The following is a 19,997-nucleotide window of genomic DNA, read 5'->3' on the forward strand; positions in this document are numbered from 1 at the left end:
ACAGTATTTTTACATATTGGTCTATTGTTAGGCTTCTATTCTCAAAAAATAGGTCAGTTCCAGTCTACATGGAAGCCCCAGATGGACATGTCAACTTAATCTTCCAGCGAAATTATGATGTCAGCTAAAAATTAAGTCTTTGCTTGAGATTGGTGATTGAGTTTCCTGCAGGGATCTGGATTTGCAGTAAATTCAAACTAAAAATACAGTCAAACCTCTATTAAGTGGCCACTCTCAGGGACGAGACAACTGGCCACTTAATAGAGGTGGCAGTTTAATAGGGATTCACCCGAAAACAACGTTGGGTGTGGTCCAGATTTCAGTTTATCAAACAAGTTATACGTAAGTACAAATTAACAAATGCAACTGGAGAAAAAGGAGAACAATGATGGTCATAATGCGGTCCATAAGGTTAACAAAAGCCAAAGAAACAAGTACTTTTCCATATTGTCATTCTTTTACCTTCATCTGGCTAATCAAATCTTTGTGGCCGTTTAAAAGAGGTATAAAACAAAACAAAGTCATCCTTGGGACGACAAGAAGCTGGCCGCAGCTGCTTAATAGAAGTGGCCATTGAATAGAGGTTTTTATTACAGTGCATAGCTGACAATTTTTCTGGGCCTTTGGCCACTGACTGCCAAATAAAGGTTGGCTGCTTAATAGGGAGCTGCTTAATAGAGGTTCGACTGTAGATTGGTCTGTGAAAATGCCATGACAGGAATATGGAGTAGTTGCAAGCTCCATGGACTCCTGGTATTATGAGATGGATTTTGTGTCAAATGACATAGGGACTTTTATTAAATGTCTTAAACCAAATTTCAGATAACCCGTGCATCGGGAAAAAATGTTGAGCCAGAAGGAGTCAGCTTCACAGAGCAAGTTCTTATTATCCCTCCTTGTATGCTGGATTATGGAGAATACCACTTCCAGCTTGAGGTATGTAACAAATTAAAAGTTATATAACTTGATGCATTTTACAGTAAGGACACTTGAACCAATGTGAGAGGCACGGTGGCCTCATAGTTAGTGTGTGTGTCTCTGGATTGAGTGGTCTGGGTTCAAGCCGTGGCCAGGGACATTGCGCTGTACTCTTGGGCAGGACACTTTACTCTCACAGTGCCTCTCTCCGCCCAGGTGTATAAATGGGGTAACCCTGCGATGGAATAGCATCGCATCCAGGGGGGAGTAGAAATACTCCTAGTCATTTCATGCTACAGAAACCGGGATAAGCTCCAGCCTGATGGGCCAAATAGCTTGTATCCAGACTTTTTACCTACACTTGAACCATGTCAAACACTTGACATTTTTTGGTGACTATAGATAATATAATATAGATAAATTATATGTTAACATAATATAATATAATATTATAAGTAGATAAAACTACTTATTAACCGAGAGTGAGGTCTTTACTGGAAAATCTCAAACCAAGACCTTGTTGCGATAGCGAGGTCAATACAGCAAGGCTGAGGTTTGAGATTTTCCTGTAAAGACTGAAAGTTCAAGGTTAATAAGTTGTTTATTATATGGCTTTTTGCTTTGGTTTTGCGAGCCTGTAATTGGCCTGTGGGCATTACAGGAGAGTAATGCCCTACAATTAGCCAATCAGAGCATGAACTATATCGGCTACAAACACAAGCCACATAATAATGTACTGTAATGTATGTTGTATTTTCCACTGGCTGAGGAACAAAATAGGTGGAAAATGTTTCCTCACATACCGCTGGGGCCTGGGCCCGAGGGGTTGTTTTTTGAGTCACGTGCTTAGTGTTGCTTTTCAGTTGCTGTTTTGCTGTCCGCCATTGGTGACGAATATTTCAGAGCCCCAGTTCCCACCCAACCCCTCATTTGAGTTGATAACATACACTCTGTTACACTGTAGTTAGCTATTCTTTATTAAGATTATCAGCATAGAGGCTTACTAAGCTTATATCTGTTGTTTCATATTACTGCATTTCTGCCTACATTACGTATTATGTTAGGCTGCCGGTCAGCTTGACGATGGTTCCCAGAAGTGTGTGAGAAATAAGATTAGCATTTTTACAGTGTATAAACAATAATACCCTTGTTAATATGGCGGAGCCCTCATTCTATGGTCATTATTTAAATAAATGTTCACGGTTTGATCAAGTGACAGGCCTGAGTGTAAAAATTTACCCAAATTGTCATTTAAACGCCAATGTAAAAATTTGTTCTGTAGTTCCTGGTTAGTGCTTTTAACCACTGTTAAACAGCAAACTCTAGGGTAGGAAATGTTAGTCCATCGCAGGGTTCCCCCCAACTTTAACTTTACCAGTACCCACCCATTTGTACACCTTGGTGGAGAGAGGCACTGTGAGAGTTAAGTGTCTTGCCCAAGAACACAACACAATTGGTGCTGGCCAGGACTTTAACCACTGTGCTTCCCACACTTTTACGCCTCCCACATACCTTGTGTATCTTAAATAAAAGACAAGAGGAGATTAGGTGTTCCCATGAATCCAACATTGTTTGATCAAATTGAGCTAATAAGAGTGACTCTCAACTTGTCCACAGGTTAAGGTAAAAGGCACTGTCTTATCAGATGAGAAGAAGATTAGTCTTGAAGTCGTGAAGAGCCCGCTGGTGGCAGTTATTGATGGCGGAACAACAAAGGTTGTTGGCCGTAAAAACAATGAAATCACCATGGATGCATCTTCTTCTCATGACCCAGATTTCCCAGATCAGGGGCATCTGATTAGGTAGGAAAAACAAACTTGAAATTTTCCCGCAAGGTACATAGTAAGGGTAGGTGTGTGTCCAGCCAAAGTGGCCCATAGATGCCAGACATTGTCCCAGTTAAGGTGGCTCAAAAATTCCAAGATGTCGATCCTGATGGATCATTATAACCACTTTTTTTCAGTTGATGCTACAATCATTGGTGAAGATGTTATCATTTTTGTGACACTACACTGTATATGATTCCATAGCAAGAGTATATCCTACTAAAATCACCCCCAATTTATCGTATCGAATTTTGATAAGCAGGATAAGATGGAGCTTTTGGCAAAGCGTAAAAAAAATTATGTACATGGGTTCAGAGCCACCTTAAATTTTCCGCAGTTAATAATAATTACTTTTATTTGATAACCCCAGTCAGGGCATGAACCCAGCATGCTTGGTCCCTAGTGTCTCTAGTCCAAAGCTGTAACCATTGAACAACCTCACTTCTCTCCCAAGATACAAACAACAACAATGATTAGAGGCTGTGAGAGAGGGCCCAACAAAGGTTTGGTGGGATGCAGGATAAGGGTGAAAATGGAGGTGGGATACCGGATCACAGAAATTTTATTGGCAGGATATGGGATAGAAATTCTTTGGCAGGAGCGGGATCAGCTTATTTTGACAGACAAGTTGCAGGATAGTTTTAAAATTGAAGGCGGGATACTGGATGAACGAAGGGGAAAACTGTGACTCTAACCAGGCGGGATTGAGATAAACATTCTGACCGGGGTGGGAAGGTAGGATTGAAGCAAAAATAGTGGCAGGATGCATGATTGAAAAAGCCTATGTTGGACCCTCTGTGAGAGGGTGGGAAAGGTGATTCTGTTTTGCACAATGGCATGACTGTTTTCATCACTCTACTGTTCCTTTCTACACAGGTTTCAATGGAATTGTCATCCAGTAGGACACAAGAACATGCCTTGCTTCAATGAATCGAAAATATCTGGAATAAGACAAAACCAAAGTGTTCTGACTTTTCAAATGGACTGGCTATTGAATCGTGACACATTCGAATTTGCTGTTACAGTGTCAAAAGATTCTCGAAAATTTACCGCACTGCAGATTCTCTATGTGGACTTCAAAAAATCACACCTGTGAGTTGCATGTAAATGTGTTATACAGTAACAATGTTTTTAGCGAGTCAATGCTAAGAGGTGTTGTTTCACTTTAAGACCACTCGGTAACAAGTTTGCTTTAATTAGGGTGACCTAATCATTCAGTTCAATGTTTGGTGGCAACTCTGATAAATGCTGTTTGAATAGCGCCATGTGGTGAGGAAGGCTGTATCAAAAGTTCTGAACATTTTCCTGGATTTTGCAGTATTATGTGAGATGTTCCCGAGATTTGTTGCAATTTGCCGTTCATTGCTACCAGTTTCCTGGAAAAGTTTTGAGTCTCCTGATTCTTGCTAATCTTTTTCTAAATTCCAGCAAAACCTTCCTGCTCTCCTAACACGGCCAGCTAATGTAGCTGTTGGTAATCAATAAACCCTGAGGAGCAGAGTCCTGAGATTTACAATTAAGTTAAAATGTTTTGTCTTGAAATAGCTAATGGAGTTGTTTGTTTTCCAGGTTGTCTGCTAACTGTCCCCAGTGTGATAAGGGACTTATAAATCCAAGTGTTCCTCTAGTCATCACAGGCTTGTGTTTGACATGTCCCTTGGACAACACTAAAATCACGTACACATGGGAAATCTTTCATGTAGTTGTTGGTGACTCTAAATTGGTCGCAAAGGAGGAGTGTAAACCTTCTCCAGAAGACAGTGATCAGAACAGCGGAATGCTTAATTCTGATGTTAGCAGTACTAGGAAGCCATCACCTACGATACCGCCCTTGCAATCTCAAACAACTCCTGAACAGTTGATTGTTGGTACGACACTCCCAAGACCAACTAATCAGCCAGTAACCGCTCGCACTGTCAAGGCAACCAATACGCAAAGCTCTCAGGTAAAATTTGCCAGTGGAAGCATCTGCAGAGATTCTGGTCAGATCTATGGGCCAACCTCAGGACCATCTTCAAGGTCTTCTACCAAGAGGAGGCATCCAGCAGGATTTCCAGGAAGCGGTAGTGGCGGTGGTGGTTCAGGGAGCGGGGATAGGTTTGTTCATCGCAGAGGTAGTGGTAGTGGTAGTGGTAGTGGAAGTGGATGTGGAAGTGGAAGTGGAAGTGGAAGTGGAAGTTGTTCGGGGTCAGGGAATAATCCAGTCTTTGGAGCTGGAGCTAGAAATAGAAGCACGGTCTCGACAACTACATCACAACAGAATTTCACTACTACGACCCCAGTGACTGATGACAATGGCAATGAGGATAACAAGGATGATGGTAATGGTGAGCCTGAAGATATTTATGACTCGCAGTATACGCCACGATCTGCAAGGCATACCGGCAGCATTATCAGACTTAAACGTTCCAGACTGAAACTTCTAGAGATGTATACAGCTACAGGCCTCAAAAGCCAGAACTTTGTTTTACTTGACAAGTACCAGTATTTCGTAGGAGGTCGTACATACATGGTGGCATTCAAGGTATCTGATGGTAGAACTAGGCAGAAGGGAAAAGCAACTGTCTACTTCAACACAAGTGACATTCCAGAATGTGGAGTATGTACAGTAACACCTTCTGCTGGAGTTGCTATGGAGACCACTTTTCAGTTGACATGCTCAAAGTGGAGGGCTGTGGTAAGACTTTGGCAAGCATTTCCTCAAGAATCTCATATTTACGTACATTTACCTCTTGCTAACCGAGTTTGAGGTCTGTACTGTAGGCTATGAACCAAGTTCTTTTTCCCTTTTGATTTGTGGCCCAAGTGAGAAGCCCACAAACCATGAATCAAAGAGAAATAAAATGAGGATTTAAATTACTGACGCACATCAGAAGCAAAATGCAGTCAATTTGATATTGTTAGCACATTGAAAATCAGTATGAAAGGTTCAAATCTCAGGCATCTGTTGAGCAAGGGAAGAATTAAGCATGCAAGGATAGGCAAGGGCCAGATTTCATTTTGACTGAATGAGTAAGGGCACTGGGTTTGATGTCTTGAAGTCCTTGCTCCATTCTCATTAATAATTCATCAAGTTTAAACAAAGGAAATCATGACCGTGACAGTGTTTGGATAACTGATCTTAATTAGCATCGATTTTTTTACGATTTTAACTCTCCATTTTTTCCTTAGTTTTAATTTTGATTGAGTAGATGTATCAAACACTCAAGCGAGTGTTTGACCACATTTCCAAACACCTTGACGTTCGTCAAAAATACTCCGCTGTGCATCATATTTCCAACTCTCTTCTCTGTGTTTGGAAATGTGTCTAAACACGGTCTTTAGTGTTTGATACATTACGTCTCAAAATCATATTTCTTCCTTTATGAAGATTTGTCCTTGGTAGCCCTGCATCCAACTCCTGGACCACTGTTTGTAAAAAGCAACTGCATGGTTAGCCTCCTTGCAGTTGGGATTCTTATCAACACATTCCTGTTCAGTTTGCAGTTGGATTTTTGGTTATTTACAGCATCCAGTATTAGCTCTGCATTGTTGAACCCACTCTCCCGTGAATCTCTCTTTTATTTCAATTTTTTTTTGTTAGTGTACATGTAGAATGCATTCATTTGGGACGGTCCAGATCAGGATCAGTGATTCAAAATTACTTGGGTTGTGGTGCATCAAAGGAGCTGATGAATCCTTGCCCAGAGTGGATTTATCGGTTCATTTGATGCAGCATGATTTCTTGGTTTGTTAACTTTGATTCTGATCCAGATCATCCCAAATGAACACACCTTTACCCAAGCTATTAGTAATTTAGTGTTTGATTTTCATGTATGAATCTCTTTGTAGGGTTTGGGACTTCTAAGTTACCACATAAGCTACAGCACTGGTGGTGATAATGGCGATGAAAAAATCTTGATCTACTCCGGATACAGATCTGTGGTTCCATTTGTATTGCCACCTGGATTGCCTTCCTTTAATTACGCAGGTCTGTAATCTGATTTCTTAACACGTAACTTTATCTGAATACATGTATTAAGAACCTGTTCATGGGATTTTGGTTTGGCAATATGATCATCAATGTTACCAAAAGTAGTATAAATTATAATGCAGGTGATAACTGAACTTCTTAATGTGTACTTGGCAGTCACTGAATGGCATTATTATTCTGTATTCTGGTTGTAGTTCAAATTTATGTAACAGTATCCAGTGGAGAGGGAACTAAGCAAAGACTTCAGAGACCATTAAGAGTGAAAGTGATACCTCAGTCTGCTAAAGAAGGAGTCTCTATGGAAGAAGTGCTGTAAGTTTAATTCGCAGTTAACACAATTTATTACATGGCTAGCCCCGTTAGAGGATAGATAGCTAAATCCTGCTCTGTAATTGGCTACGTGAGTGGGCAAAATGGTGATATCCTGCCCCCTTGGGATTACCTGCTGACTAAGTAAATGGTGAGTACTGACCGTGTATCCCCATGGTATATACTGCTTCTTTAATATCCTCCGTTGAAGGTCCAAAAGAGACAAAAATGTCACTGCTGTTAACAGACAAAGGGCTGGCATTTACATGAAACGGAACGACTAACGACTAACAAACAACACTAATTAAGAAATAGTGAACATGCAGCGTGTAACCATGGACGCTATCTTCTTGAGTGTGTAGCAAACCTCCCAAGAGCATCCATAACGCGATGGCTGAACGCTGCACGTTTACCATTTCTTTTATAGCATTGAAACCTTTAACATCTTTCCTATCGGATAGAGGTATTTATTGAGTCTCATCCTGCTTACATGAAGTCTATTAGGGTTAGATAACACAGTCGGACCCCTATTAAGTGGCCACCTATTAAACAGCCTCTCCTATAGTATTAGGCGGCCAGTAATCAAAGTCCCGATGAGGGCTTTTCCATTGTTGTTACCTCTATTAAACGGCCAACCCCTTTCAGGCGGCCAGTATATCAATTTCCCCGAGGGTGGCCATTTAATAGGGGTTGAACTGTATTTTCGCTTTCCATATAGTTATATGACCAAAGCCTTTTTCATTAGGTTGAATAAAACAGTTGGAAAGTACCTGTCAGTGTTGCAAGAGGCAGGGGACGAACAAGGAGTCAGGCATTTTATAACAGCATTGGCGAATTCTCTGAACAGGTAACCCAATCTGTCACATTAACATTACATCTACGTCGTCCTATTTTGAGGTATTCCTATTTTGTACGTCAGATTTGAAAACGCGTTTGTTAGTGTCATTAAACCAGTGTCACACGAGTTACTGAAGAACTTTGATGCTGTAACAAGTGATTGACGTCAATTTTTTGCTGTGTTTCAGCCTTGGTTCTGTCAAAAATGTGAGCTCAAAATTTCACCTGAGGATACAGATAAGAGAGCACGTGCTGTTGCTTATTAAAACTCTCTCTGTGAATGACAAGGTAAAGAAAATAATGAGTCGGTACTAGGCGAACCTATAGTGTAGAACAACTACTGTTGAGTCCCAAAAACACGAACCCTCAAGGGAAGTCGAAAAAGGTTCGAGTTACTAATACGTTAGCAGATGTCTGACTGTAGATGAATGACATTGTATCCATTGAAGTGAGTCTCACTCCACATGAAGCAATCTTCACGTCTTTGTTGGCTGATCACCAGCCTCGGTCTAGCAGTACAGTGTTTTTAAATCTCTTTTTGTCGAATGAATTTAGAAGTAATTTGGTGTCGATTTTATTTTCAGAATTCAGCCTTTCAAACATGTTTAGCTCTGCAAGCACTGACTGCAAGACCAGATGAGGTATTTGAATGTACTGTGCTTGTTCACCAGGACCGTGGCTTAGTCCCCTCACCCTCCCACCGACGTAAAGTGCCCATTACTTGGAAGTGTCCCTTACGCGCTAGTGCGGCCCTTACTTGGAATTGCCCCTTACTTTGAAGTGTCCCTTACTCGCTAGTGCAGCCCTTACTTGGAAGAGCCCCTTACTCGCTAGTGCAGCCCTGTCTTGGAAGTGCCCCTTGGAAGTGTCCCTTACTCGAAAGTGCCCCCAACTTTGAAATGGCCCTTACTTGGAAGTGCCCCTTGCTTGAGATCACAAGGCACTGTAAAGTTTGGTTACAACTGGAATCGCGAGTCAGTGCCTCCTTCCTTCCGCATTAAAGATTGTTACCTTCATGGATATGGTTGCCTAATAATGCAATTGAATGTTAGTTCTCATGCAAATTGTGGTATTGAAAGTTTTTTGTTGAAAACTGAATGTCCTAAAGTGTAAATGATTGTCGTTTCGCGAAAACGAATTTTTTTTCGACCAAAATGAAAATACCTTTACAGTCAATGAATGTCAAATGAAGGTATTGTTTTTCTTTTGATGATTTTGAATGTTAATGCATATGTAAATGTTATTCTTGAACGTTCCTTACGCGCAAATGAAGGTCATATTGGTGTTAATGAGAGTTTATTGACCATAAAGAAAGAAATTTGGACACAAATGAATGTTTATTTTCTGTAAACGAACAGCAAAAGGTGTATTCATCTCCCTCCCTTTATGAAGGTTTTCACTCTACTGAAGGCTGAAACAAAGCAAATTACCTACCAGTTAGATTATAAAAACCGAAACCAAAGTAATTTCCTGATTACTTTCGACACCCACTTGGAAGAAACGCTCTAAGGCAAGATTTTATTTTATTAAAACTGATATGCCGTCCTTATTACCTCGTGAAATGCGATAGCAAGTCACGAGTTGTAGTGGTTGAGTAGACTATGCTAATGAAATACGCAAATCAGCAGTCGGTCAATATCTGTAAAGTTTTTGTAGTAATTCTGCTGACCAGTATATTAAGCCTGTGAAATCACTGCATGAGTCAATATTGCGGGCGCATATAACGTTTTACACATAACGAAACTGCGAGTGATGCACTAAAAATGGAAACTTTATTATTATGTTTTTCAATTTTAAGCTTACTAGAAGTGGTGTGGAAACAGCTTCTCGCATACTGCAGCACCTTGGTGAAGTGATGCAGACGACACAGAGAAGAATGCGTTCCAATAAAATAGAAGACAGATTTCTACTTAGTCAGGAATTTATTCAAGCAATGACAAGAGTGACATCCAACCTGATCGAAGCTTCTTCAATGCTCATTGACAGGTACACGCATATGCCCGGGTACCAACGTATAAATTCTCCTAAGCGATTTCAATACATTTCTTGTAGGACTACTGGAAGAATTCTAATCTTGATCATTGCTTGTTTTCGCATGGCCTGCATGTCTTGAGGGATCATGAAAATGAAAGTGACTTTTTTTTGCTTGTAAATGAAGATGTTTATTTTGTTTATATAGGAATCCAAGGATGTTAGGCAGGCAAGACGCCGAGGAGAATGTTCTTCTCAGGGCAACGGAAGCTGCTGAGAAGCTCATCAAGGTTAGCAGTTGCCCTTTAGGTCTTATGAACCTTCAGACTGGTTAACCCACGGCAAAAAGCGCTTTAAAAGCGTATCTCAGTAATTTATTTCTTCGCCTCTGCTCAAACATTCACCGAAATCGTAACGGCGGTTTCATGATAACATCCTGTGAAACACGACCATTCGCTAACCGTACTTCGCCATGTGCTGAGGAAAATCAGTTTTGGATTTCCTGGCGTTATCAGCAACAGCGAAAAGTCAGAAAAGTCTAGCGGCAGTAAGGTCCTTGTTTGATGATTGGCGCTTTTCAGTTGACCTTGTTGAGGTTTCGAAATATTTCGGGTTTTTTTTCTAATATTATTTCCTGTTTTTTTAGTGGAATGCCTCAATAAACGGCCAGATCTCAATGATTAGATTAGATCGTGTTTTGGGGGGTGGAGTTCATATCGGAAGCAATATTGTATTTAAAACATTTTTCGATATATATTTGAAAGTGAAGTTGCGTTTTGAAGATTTTAGTAGCTGAGTTTGATAACGCGACTTTTCTACAATCCCAGACAAAAAAGTTGGGACATGAAGCAAGTTCTCGCCTCCCACCACTTACAGTGTTGATAATCAGGTGATTTTCTTTCTCTTTTTGTTGGGGAAAAAAAAAAAAAAAAAACCGCGACATTTTCCAACATTGATTGGGGGAGGGGGGGGGGGGATGGGGGATACGTGCTAAGTGTCCCAACTACTTTTGTCCGGGATTGTAGCTATATCATAATGTAAGTTAATGTATGCTCAATAAACGAGTTTGTTGTTTTCAGGCCAAGTTGTCGGTGCAAGTTCTCGGAGAAGCGCCCCTTATCCTAACTACACCTAACATCTGGGTGAATGCAACACAGTTGACTTCTATCAGCAATTCACTTTTCTCTCTCGGTGATGTCGAATTTCACATGCCCACAAACCTTGAGAAGCAGCTCAACACTGTATCTGATGGGAAAGAAGGGAAGTGTTATGGAACTATGATGACTGTTTATAAAGAAAATCCCTTCTTCAGTGACATGGTAAGAATCTGAAAGGAATGGCTTGTCTTTTAACATTTTTTGATTATGCTTTTCAAACATTTAATCAAACAAACCATTAAACTCTCAAGAGAGGCTTCAATTTTGATTTAAGGTGGCTCGCAACTGTTTCCAGCACTTTCCAAGACGTATATTTTGTATGATACCATTATTGTAGCATCACTTGTTAAACAGTGGACTGGTAGTATTCATCCTTCAAAGTGTAGCTGTTAGAAAAGTGCTGGAAACTGTTGCTAGCCTCCTTAAATATTATATGAAAGCTATCAGCTTCCACTATTTCATTCCATGACTTAACTACCCTATTGAAGAAATAATGTTGATACCAGTTTAGTTTCACCTGGTTTAACATAAAGATTCTTTGTTGGTTAGCTTTGGTAGAATTTATTTAGTAAACTGAATCTTAAGTAAAAGAATCTTCCTATGCTATCCATGGTTTTGAAGTTGATCTCTTACGTTTTCATTTTGTTTCAGCATCACACCAAAGTTGGTAGCCTGAGCATCAGTAACTGCTATGGAGAAGATATAGAAGTGCGAAACCTGAGCAGTAGTATTGTCATCTCAATACCTCACGGAAATCATAAGGTAACGATGTTGTTATAGTCATTAATTGAACCTTCGGCTTATTTCGGCTCTCGACAAAACCTTAATAAAATACTTTTCAACATTTGTACTACCTTTGCTACTGTTTCAATTCTGAGTTGGCGGCGAGGGCGGGGGAGGGAGGGAATGAAAAGATACTAGAATACCCAGGGGTGAGAGACCGAAACCAAGAAACCTCCCGTGGGACGGATATCAATGTTTTCTGGAACAACAGTTTTTGAAGTGACTATTCCGTCTTTCCTGCCAGGTCGAACAATTTACGAAGGAATACTTGTTACACTGGAACCATGAAAATAATCATGTTATGAACCAAACAGAAAAGAGGATAAACCAGGTGCTGCAGATCCATTTTAAACCACTGTCCACCTTGGCACCTGGATTTGTTGTCAAACTCATTCTTAGCAGGTATGTTGCGATGATTACCTCATTATTATTTAATCAACAGACAAATGATTGATTTCTTGTTTTACAATTTGTTTTTATAGCACTGCCAGTGCAGATTCATCCTCAGAGAATCGCATTGAGTACTCAGAGACGAGTTCAGGGACGGCCATTGACTTCTACTTGAGCCATGAACAACTAACTAATGGTAACTTAAAGTTAACGCCCAGAGCTTCACAGCTCACGGCGTAAGAAAATCTTTCTGCTGTGTGAAACTGGCGTAATGCTGTCGTAAATTTCTTATTTGAGGAGTCTTTCGCTGTCTTCGCGTTTTTTGTAAAGATGAGTCACACATAAGCTTTATGCTCACGTTTATTTTAAAGCTTCGTTAAAGAAACTGAAACTTTAAGTCAGTTATATGCCAGCTTCACGCCAGCTTTACGCCAACTTTACGCACGGTAGCGTCAACGTCGTCTTTTAAACCTAAAACGGCATTGAAGTTGTAGTGTAAAGTTGGATGACCGGCCATCTTTAAGCAGATTTTAGCCAACTTTAATTTTCCGTACATCTCCATTTTCATTCCGTGGTTAGCATACCAGTGTTGAGGTATATTTGCACTCTTTGACATCTCTAGCAGTTTCCTGGTTTTTTTTTGGTAACTAATAAACCAAATCGGAGTTTCAAGAATCAGCGCGTTTTTATCCCTAATTTATTCTCTTCTTTTGTTATTCAAAAAAGAAAAGAAAAGAAAATTGTAATAAATTAGGGATAAAAACGCATGTACGCTGCACTGATTCTTGAAACTCCGATTTGGCTTATAGTCTTATTTGTTTCAGCTTCAGGGTCAGTGAATGTGAAAGTGCTATTGGAAGACACGGCATTTTACCGTATTAAGTCGGTAGGAACATATTTTTTTATCAGCTTTGAAAAGCGCAGGATTGCACTATGCAGACCACTGCTGGTCCCATGAATCTCATTCCTCTTTTCTGAGATCTGTGATTGCTGACATTAGAGCCATGAAGTCATTTGGTTTAGTGCCGTGCTGATTAAGCGGACTATTATGTTTCTGAGGAAGGGAGGGGAGGGGGGGGGGGAGGGGATGGGGGTGGTTGGACAATTTTCTGGGGCGTGAAATTTTGTTCTCGCCTTTAGGTTATGCATGACTTTTTTGGTGGGCAAGAGCTTGTGGTAATTACTCTGGTTTTGGTTTTGGTTTAACTACGGTTTGAGATTGGCTGAGTGCTAGTAGTTTTATTGGTAAGTAACGGGTGATTTGTACGATGGCGTCATTTGACTAAATCTACCAGAATCTTTCACATTTTCTGTTTCTTATGCTAATCAGGAAGTTGTTGTCAAATGACGACAACGTGCAAATCTGTTATTGTTTTGGTTTTGAAAACCGCTCGAAAGTGAACCTATTCGCGTTTTTGTTGACTTAGATAAAGAAAGGCCCGAGCTTAAGCTACTCGTTGGGTGTCCACTGGAAGGGCTGTTTTTACTGGAACACAGAGATCAAGGATTGGTCAACTGATGGATGTGAAGTGATGGACCAGAGCACAGATGAAGTGCTTTTCTGCAGGTAAACGCGGGCAACGTAAAATGTGATTTCGCTCAAGCATTTCCTGTAGGAATACTGAAACCAGCTGCTTGTGTACAGGCTTTGGGTGTTGCTTTTGTTGCTAAGCTGAAACTATGGGTGACTCTTCCAGATTACTCTCAGATTTATCTTGCCCGCTCGGGATTACGCGCTGTGTCCCGCGAGAAAAGTGTGTTCCCATATAATAACTCCTTTATTGACCAAGCTTGCTCGGTCAAGATGGCTGGATTTTGGCCTCGTTCCTGTTTTTTTTTTGTTTTTTTTTGTTTTGTTTTTTTGCATGTTTATGGACCTCGACTTCGGCTCGGTCCATAAACACGCAAAAAAGAAGTTGGCCAAATATTCAACAATCTTGACCTTACGTTTGGTCAATAACCCATATGTTATACTGGTGATTGTCGTGTAATATTTGCTAATTCGTTTGTGTGTCTGTTTTCGTCAGGTGCAACCATCTAACAGCATTCAGTGGTGCGTTTGTGTACCCACCCAACTCACTGACAATCGAGGACCTTACAGACGCTGATAAGTGAGTATTTTAGTGATAGTTAGGGACTGGTCAAAAAGGATAAGGGGGGGGGGGGGGGAAGGGGTGGGCCGGAGCATTTGGAAATGTGGTGGATAAAAAACACGTGGCCCACTCCTTCCTTTTGGAACAAAATTAATGACCCACCCCTAAATAAAGGTTTAAAATTACATGACCCGCCCCCCTTATAAACATAAAAATTTGGTTTGCATAAGTCAATGAAAACAACATTCTTGTATGAAGTTGTCCGTACGTTTAGATTTATTTCTTAAACAGATGCAAGAGCATGTATAAACTCTTTTAGTTTATTTTGTATACAATTTATACTTTTTATATGTTAAAAAGGCACAAAAGAGAGGTTTTTTATCATTTTAATTTCGGCTAGATGTAATTTTAATACGTTCAAAAATAAATTACACATCGGTAACGCTGCTACGCTCTAAATGTGTGGCCAACTTTTGCAGCAGAATCAAGCTTCCCATTCTTAAAAACAGTACTTCTAAGTAAGTGCCTATTCCGGTTTTAAAATAGGATGACCCACCTCCACGTGTCGCTGAAAATCGAACGACCCACCCCTTTCTGAGGGCTCAAAAACTGATGACCCACCCCCTCTCTGCTCCGGCCCACCGCCCTCCCCCCCCCCCCCCCCCGATACTTTTTGACCAGGCCCTTTATTGTATCCTCTGCATATGTTCTCTGGGTGGCCAGGCAGTGCTCGAAAAGATCCCGGGCTGGGACATATATTCCAGTTGTGAGCGTCATTTTGATTGAGTTTGCTGCTGGTAATTTTCTTCAATCTTCTCCATCCTTAGCCATCCTTGTTCCTTTATGGATTATTATTATCTCTTTGGTCTTTATCTATCTTATTAAACTGTTATTTTCAGGCTTCCTACCATTTAAAGGTAATTTTGTATGAGGCCAAAATAACTCAAAATATCGTGACTGAGCTCCTTTAAGACATGGTTATTTTCCACAGAGGGTTTGGGAATTGCAGTTGGGGGAATGCGTGTGGTTGATTGGAACTCAAGCAAATTAAAGGAGTTTCTTCACGGTTTGGGCATCTTGAAAAGTTCAACCCTAAATTTTTGAAGTTCGTCGTTTGTAATCCGTATTAATCTTTTCCATCCTTAATCATCCTTGTTCCTTTATGGTTCATTGTTATCTCTTTGGTGTTCTTCTGTTTTGATAAACTGCTATTTTCAGATTTCCTTCAATGTAAAGGTGATTTTTTTACGGGGCTAAAATACCATGACTGGTCTCCTTTGAGTTTGTATCCACCTTGTGAATCTCCTTCACGTTTGTTTCTCTTATACAATGCGTTTTTCTTCCAACAGGTTAAAGAACAGTCCAGCGACATTGGCTCTTGTCATTAGCATCGTGGCGCTCTATTTGGTGCTGCTTGGCTTCTGTGTTCGGGCAGACAAGCATGACAAGAAGAAGCTGGGAGCTGTTTACCTCAGTGAAAACGTAACTAGTGGCATCTGTCAGAGGTAATACACAGTGATGCTATTTGTCTGACTTAATATCGTCTGACATTACCGATATTAACCTACGTCGGGAAGGTTAGTGGTTAGTGGACTGGACTCCATATCACGCAGTCCTGGGTTTAAGCCATGGCCGGGGACATTGTGTTGTGTTCTTGGACAAGACACTTCACTCTCACAGAGCCTCTCTCCATCCAGGTGTATAAATGGGTACCGACGAATTTAATGCTTGGGTCACCATGCGATGGACTAGCATCCCATTCAGGGAGGGAGGGGGGGGAGGGGGGGGAGTGGAAATGCTCCTAGTTGCCTAATGCTGCGAAAACTGGAGATATTTGCATGCCTAACGGGTCATTAAGTATGAACACAGACTTTCCCTCTTGTTGGCCCACTTCCCACACGTTACTGCAAGAGGCTACCATGATAATGCCAAGTATTTGATTTCAGGTTTCAAATTACTGTACAGACTGGCCACTGGTTTGGAGCAGGAACATCTGCTAATGTAAGTGGTTAAAGTGTTTTGACCTGTGACAGTGTATTGATGAAAGTGGTTTAACTAGTTTGTAAATTGTCATGTGTTTCTTCAATTGATTCGCAAACGCTTTTGATAGCTAGTTGGACTCCCCGGGCATTTAACAGGCAAGGAATACGTTTTATTAGTATGGTAATCAAATGGTGACGAGTGAAACTAGGAAATAATTTCAGGTGTGTCTTGTCGCAAAATTCAAATAATTTTAATTGCCTAAAGGCAAGTGAAGTTTTTTTTTTTCTCTCAAGTATACCATTTGATTACCTTTTGATATCATGGGAAACAAATTACACTTACAATCGGTTTTTGACTTGTTTGTTGTTTCAAGAAATTTCGCGCTAAACATTGCCATGGCAATTTTGTAATTTCACATCTGAAGTTATGAATTGACGCTGAAATTTCGCGCCAAAATTAAGGAGTGGTTTGTCACTCATGATATTATGAAAATAATTATGAAAGAAAACATCAAAGATTTTCTTTGTCGACGACATTCTCGTAAACAAGTGTATGCCAAACACGGTATATGTTAAACACTCGAAAGACTGTTTTGTGTGTTTATGGTCAGTTCCGTGTAGGATAAAAGTTGTTCTAACTCCAAAGCGCAACTAAACAGGTTGCCTTCAATATGTATTGCATTTGAAGGATGTTGGTCCAGTCGCTAAACTGTCCCTTCTGCGCGCTGTAAACGGGTTGGACGTAGGCGGTAGAAGAGGGATTCTAAGGTAACTTGTATGCGCATGCTCAAAACGAGCCAATCATCAGGCAGCATTTTTTTTCTCCTGTGGTTCCTCCAGAATAGGTCTTTTCTTAACAAACTGTTGGTTTTGTTTAGGTTTTTCTTACACTCCATGGCGACGACTGGATGTCTGATCCCATTGAGTTGAAGTCGGCCAAAGGCAAACCTCTGTTCGAAAGAAGTTCCTGTGATGTGTTTGTTCATCGCGCAGAGTGGAAATATCCTTGTCGCGGCGTAGGAGGACAAACAGACCTTGAACGGTGAGACCTTTTGTTGCCAATTTTATTTCTCAAAATTGGTAGTATAAAGAAAAGGAAATCCTTGGGCTTATTAAGTTTGGTTGATGCGTTTTAGTAGCCTTCCTTGGTTTCAGTGCTTCAAAGGAAAATAAAGGTGATGCTTTAAATTTTCAGATCGTGCTCGCTCGATTACCTTTGAAATGATAAAGAGAGTGCCCTTTTTGGATCACTTTTGCTCTAGTTTCTAACAAATGATAAAAACAGAATCCTTGTTGGATTGTGCCAGCTTTAGTTTTAGAATCTCGCTAGCGAAAGATCTTTGTCTTTGACAGCCGAAGATTTGCGACGTTTCAGATGGCTGCACGCCTTAATTACAGTATTTTGTAGTCATGACCCGACTACAGACCACGTGGGAGTTTGGAACCTCGAATTTTCCAGCATAAAAGTCTGCCACTTCTTTTCGTCAAATTTAGAGGGAAGAAGGTTCTAAGCCTTGGAGGGAAATGTGTCTTCAATAATCCGCTGTTTTGTTTGTGTGTTTTGTTTAGGAATGTTTTAGAAACTTCAACGAGTATAAAGCAAACTGACTTAACAATAATGTTGCTGTTTCAGTTTACCTGGAAAGGGTTTTGGCAGTATCTCGAAAATCCACATCTGGCACGACAACTCAGGGGATCACCCAAGCTGGTTCCTGGAACACGTTATTGTCAAAAATGTGAACAATGGTTCAAAATGGTAAGGACAATACAGAATCAGGAACGTACTTATTAACCTGGCCCATTAACTTTATTATGGGGGTGGGGAAGGGTACTGATTTTGTGGTTGAAATTAACCTGATGGAAGCAAAGATGTAACTAGATGTAATATTTAGGCTACGTCCTCACTACGCCAGAGAAATTTGAAAACGCAGCTTTATTTCTCCGTTTAGGTCTACCGTCCACACTAATCTGTCACGAAAATGGAACTTTTTGACGCTCCTCAAACCGGAGGCATTCTAAAACGACGACTTTTCATTTTCTTGTGGACGGAAAACATTTTGAAAACGGAGCTTTTCGCAAACGATGGCGTCGCGATAACCACGTGATTGTCATGTCCGAGTTTTCCTCAACGACAAATCCAAAACCACCGCTGATTGTTGCGTTTTTAAATTCCTCCGGCGCTCGGATGCGTTTCAGGGTGAAACCTCCGTTTTCAAATTTCTCCGGCGCAGTGTTGACAGGGCCTTGGTCATCAGGGAGAGTGAAAGGAGCTAACTCGATCCCTGCTTCATGGTCAATCAATGCATTCAGAACTTAGGCACGTCTGCTGAAGTTTTCTTAAACACATGCATGGCAACTCGTTGCCCGAGTTGACTTCAAAATAAATATTTGTGAATATTGCTTTCACGTTTTGCTGCAGCGTCTTACATGTAATGACACTGATGCTATCAATTTGTTTGCGAGGCTGTGTTTCTTTTTTGGAGAACTTCTGACAATGAGGAGCCCGGGAAACGTTGACCAACTAACATATAGAGTGCCTAATCTGGTTTAAACAAAAGAGCTTTTAATATTTGTTAGCAACACCAATAGTATGTTCAAGACGTGTATATCCTCGAAGAAAACAAGTACAATTACTGTAACAGAATTCAATATCTTTATACTGAAGTTGAATCACAGAGGCATTGACCCTTTGAGGAAACAGAAACTGTTTTTTTTTTTCTTTTTTGTCCAGGAAACAATAGGTTGAAGACAGACGTTGTTCTGAAAGGGGTGGGAAAATGGCTTTTTCTTTTTTTTTGGTAACCAGAAGTTTATCACCGATCTAAATAGAATATTTGATCAAAGGGGGCCTAAATTGGCTGCGTTTGTTTGTTCAATAGGTTTTTCAACTGCAACAGGTGGCTGGCTGTTGATGAAGAAGACGGAAAGGTACAAGTTCTACTTGATTAGTACAAAGCAGCTTTAAGCTGAGTGCCGTAAAACCGAAACCAAAGTAATCACTCTGGCCAATCACAGAGGACGCAGACAATCCACTGAACCAATCAAAACTCCAAGTAATTACATGTAGCAGAAGCAAAGCGCGGGAAAACGTGTGCGAACAAGTCACGATTGGTTTTGGTTTTAATTCTAATTGGATGACAAAAGGACGAGTTTTTTTAGCCAATCCTTTTAGCGTAGTAATGCAATACCAAAGCAAATACGAATTTCGACATTCAAGTGACAGCCGAGCCTACTGGGGATTAACGTTTTTTCAATTAGTATACAAGAGCAAAGATACATTATCATAATTAACTAAGTAATAAATGCGGATATTTTGATATGCTTATTATGCTTATCATATCCTTCAGGTTGAATGCGAGTTTAAGGAGACCTCAAAACATTCCAGCAGTTTGAAAATGGTAAGTAATTCTGGTTATTCAGTTAAAACAAGAACCCAGTCAGAGAAAAATGAAAACTTTATCTTCGAGAAATTATTGAGCCCAGAGTTTTGGTCAGCGACGTTGCAAAGTAACATGACATCACCTCATTGCACTATACTAGCACGTGATTGTACTTTGTTTTATTTGGTAACGATAAGCACTTAAATGGCTGGACCATCAATGTTCCCCAAGGTCGAGGGAAAACAAAACTCACTGTTTCCCCCGGGGCCAGTCATTAAGAGCTTTGTTATACCTCCCAACTCAAAAGTAAAAAAAAAAAAAAAAAAAACTGCGAAGAAATCGTTTGCTTTACGCCGGCTGCCTCACATATTTGCCGCG

General features: G+C 40.5%; 1 protein-coding gene across 1 annotated transcript in view; it reads left to right on the top strand.

Moving 5' to 3' along the window:
- Window positions 1–19,997, top strand: part of LOC145487996 (polycystin-1-related protein-like) — a 64,987-nt gene that overhangs the window by 13,474 nt on the left and 31,516 nt on the right. Inside the window, exons 11-34 of the mRNA XM_081466760.1 lie at window positions 823–936; window positions 2,536–2,720; window positions 3,621–3,836; window positions 4,314–5,421; window positions 6,576–6,714; window positions 6,912–7,029; window positions 7,772–7,873; window positions 8,052–8,151; window positions 8,448–8,504; window positions 9,662–9,849; window positions 10,043–10,124; window positions 10,914–11,153; window positions 11,643–11,753; window positions 12,019–12,176; window positions 12,257–12,360; window positions 12,989–13,050; window positions 13,592–13,731; window positions 14,192–14,275; window positions 15,607–15,762; window positions 16,204–16,258; window positions 17,118–17,281; window positions 17,873–17,995; window positions 19,119–19,167; window positions 19,587–19,637. Of these exons, the coding sequence (XP_081322886.1) occupies window positions 823–936; window positions 2,536–2,720; window positions 3,621–3,836; window positions 4,314–5,421; window positions 6,576–6,714; window positions 6,912–7,029; window positions 7,772–7,873; window positions 8,052–8,151; window positions 8,448–8,504; window positions 9,662–9,849; window positions 10,043–10,124; window positions 10,914–11,153; window positions 11,643–11,753; window positions 12,019–12,176; window positions 12,257–12,360; window positions 12,989–13,050; window positions 13,592–13,731; window positions 14,192–14,275; window positions 15,607–15,762; window positions 16,204–16,258; window positions 17,118–17,281; window positions 17,873–17,995; window positions 19,119–19,167; window positions 19,587–19,637 (3,906 nt within the window). The remainder of the gene's footprint in view (window positions 1–822; window positions 937–2,535; window positions 2,721–3,620; window positions 3,837–4,313; window positions 5,422–6,575; window positions 6,715–6,911; window positions 7,030–7,771; window positions 7,874–8,051; window positions 8,152–8,447; window positions 8,505–9,661; window positions 9,850–10,042; window positions 10,125–10,913; window positions 11,154–11,642; window positions 11,754–12,018; window positions 12,177–12,256; window positions 12,361–12,988; window positions 13,051–13,591; window positions 13,732–14,191; window positions 14,276–15,606; window positions 15,763–16,203; window positions 16,259–17,117; window positions 17,282–17,872; window positions 17,996–19,118; window positions 19,168–19,586; window positions 19,638–19,997) is intronic.

The sequence above is a fragment of the Orbicella franksi genome, chromosome 5 (assembly GCF_964199315.1).
Source record: "Orbicella franksi chromosome 5, jaOrbFran1.1, whole genome shotgun sequence".
In the NCBI taxonomy this organism is placed as follows: Eukaryota; Metazoa; Cnidaria; class Anthozoa; order Scleractinia; family Merulinidae; genus Orbicella; species Orbicella franksi.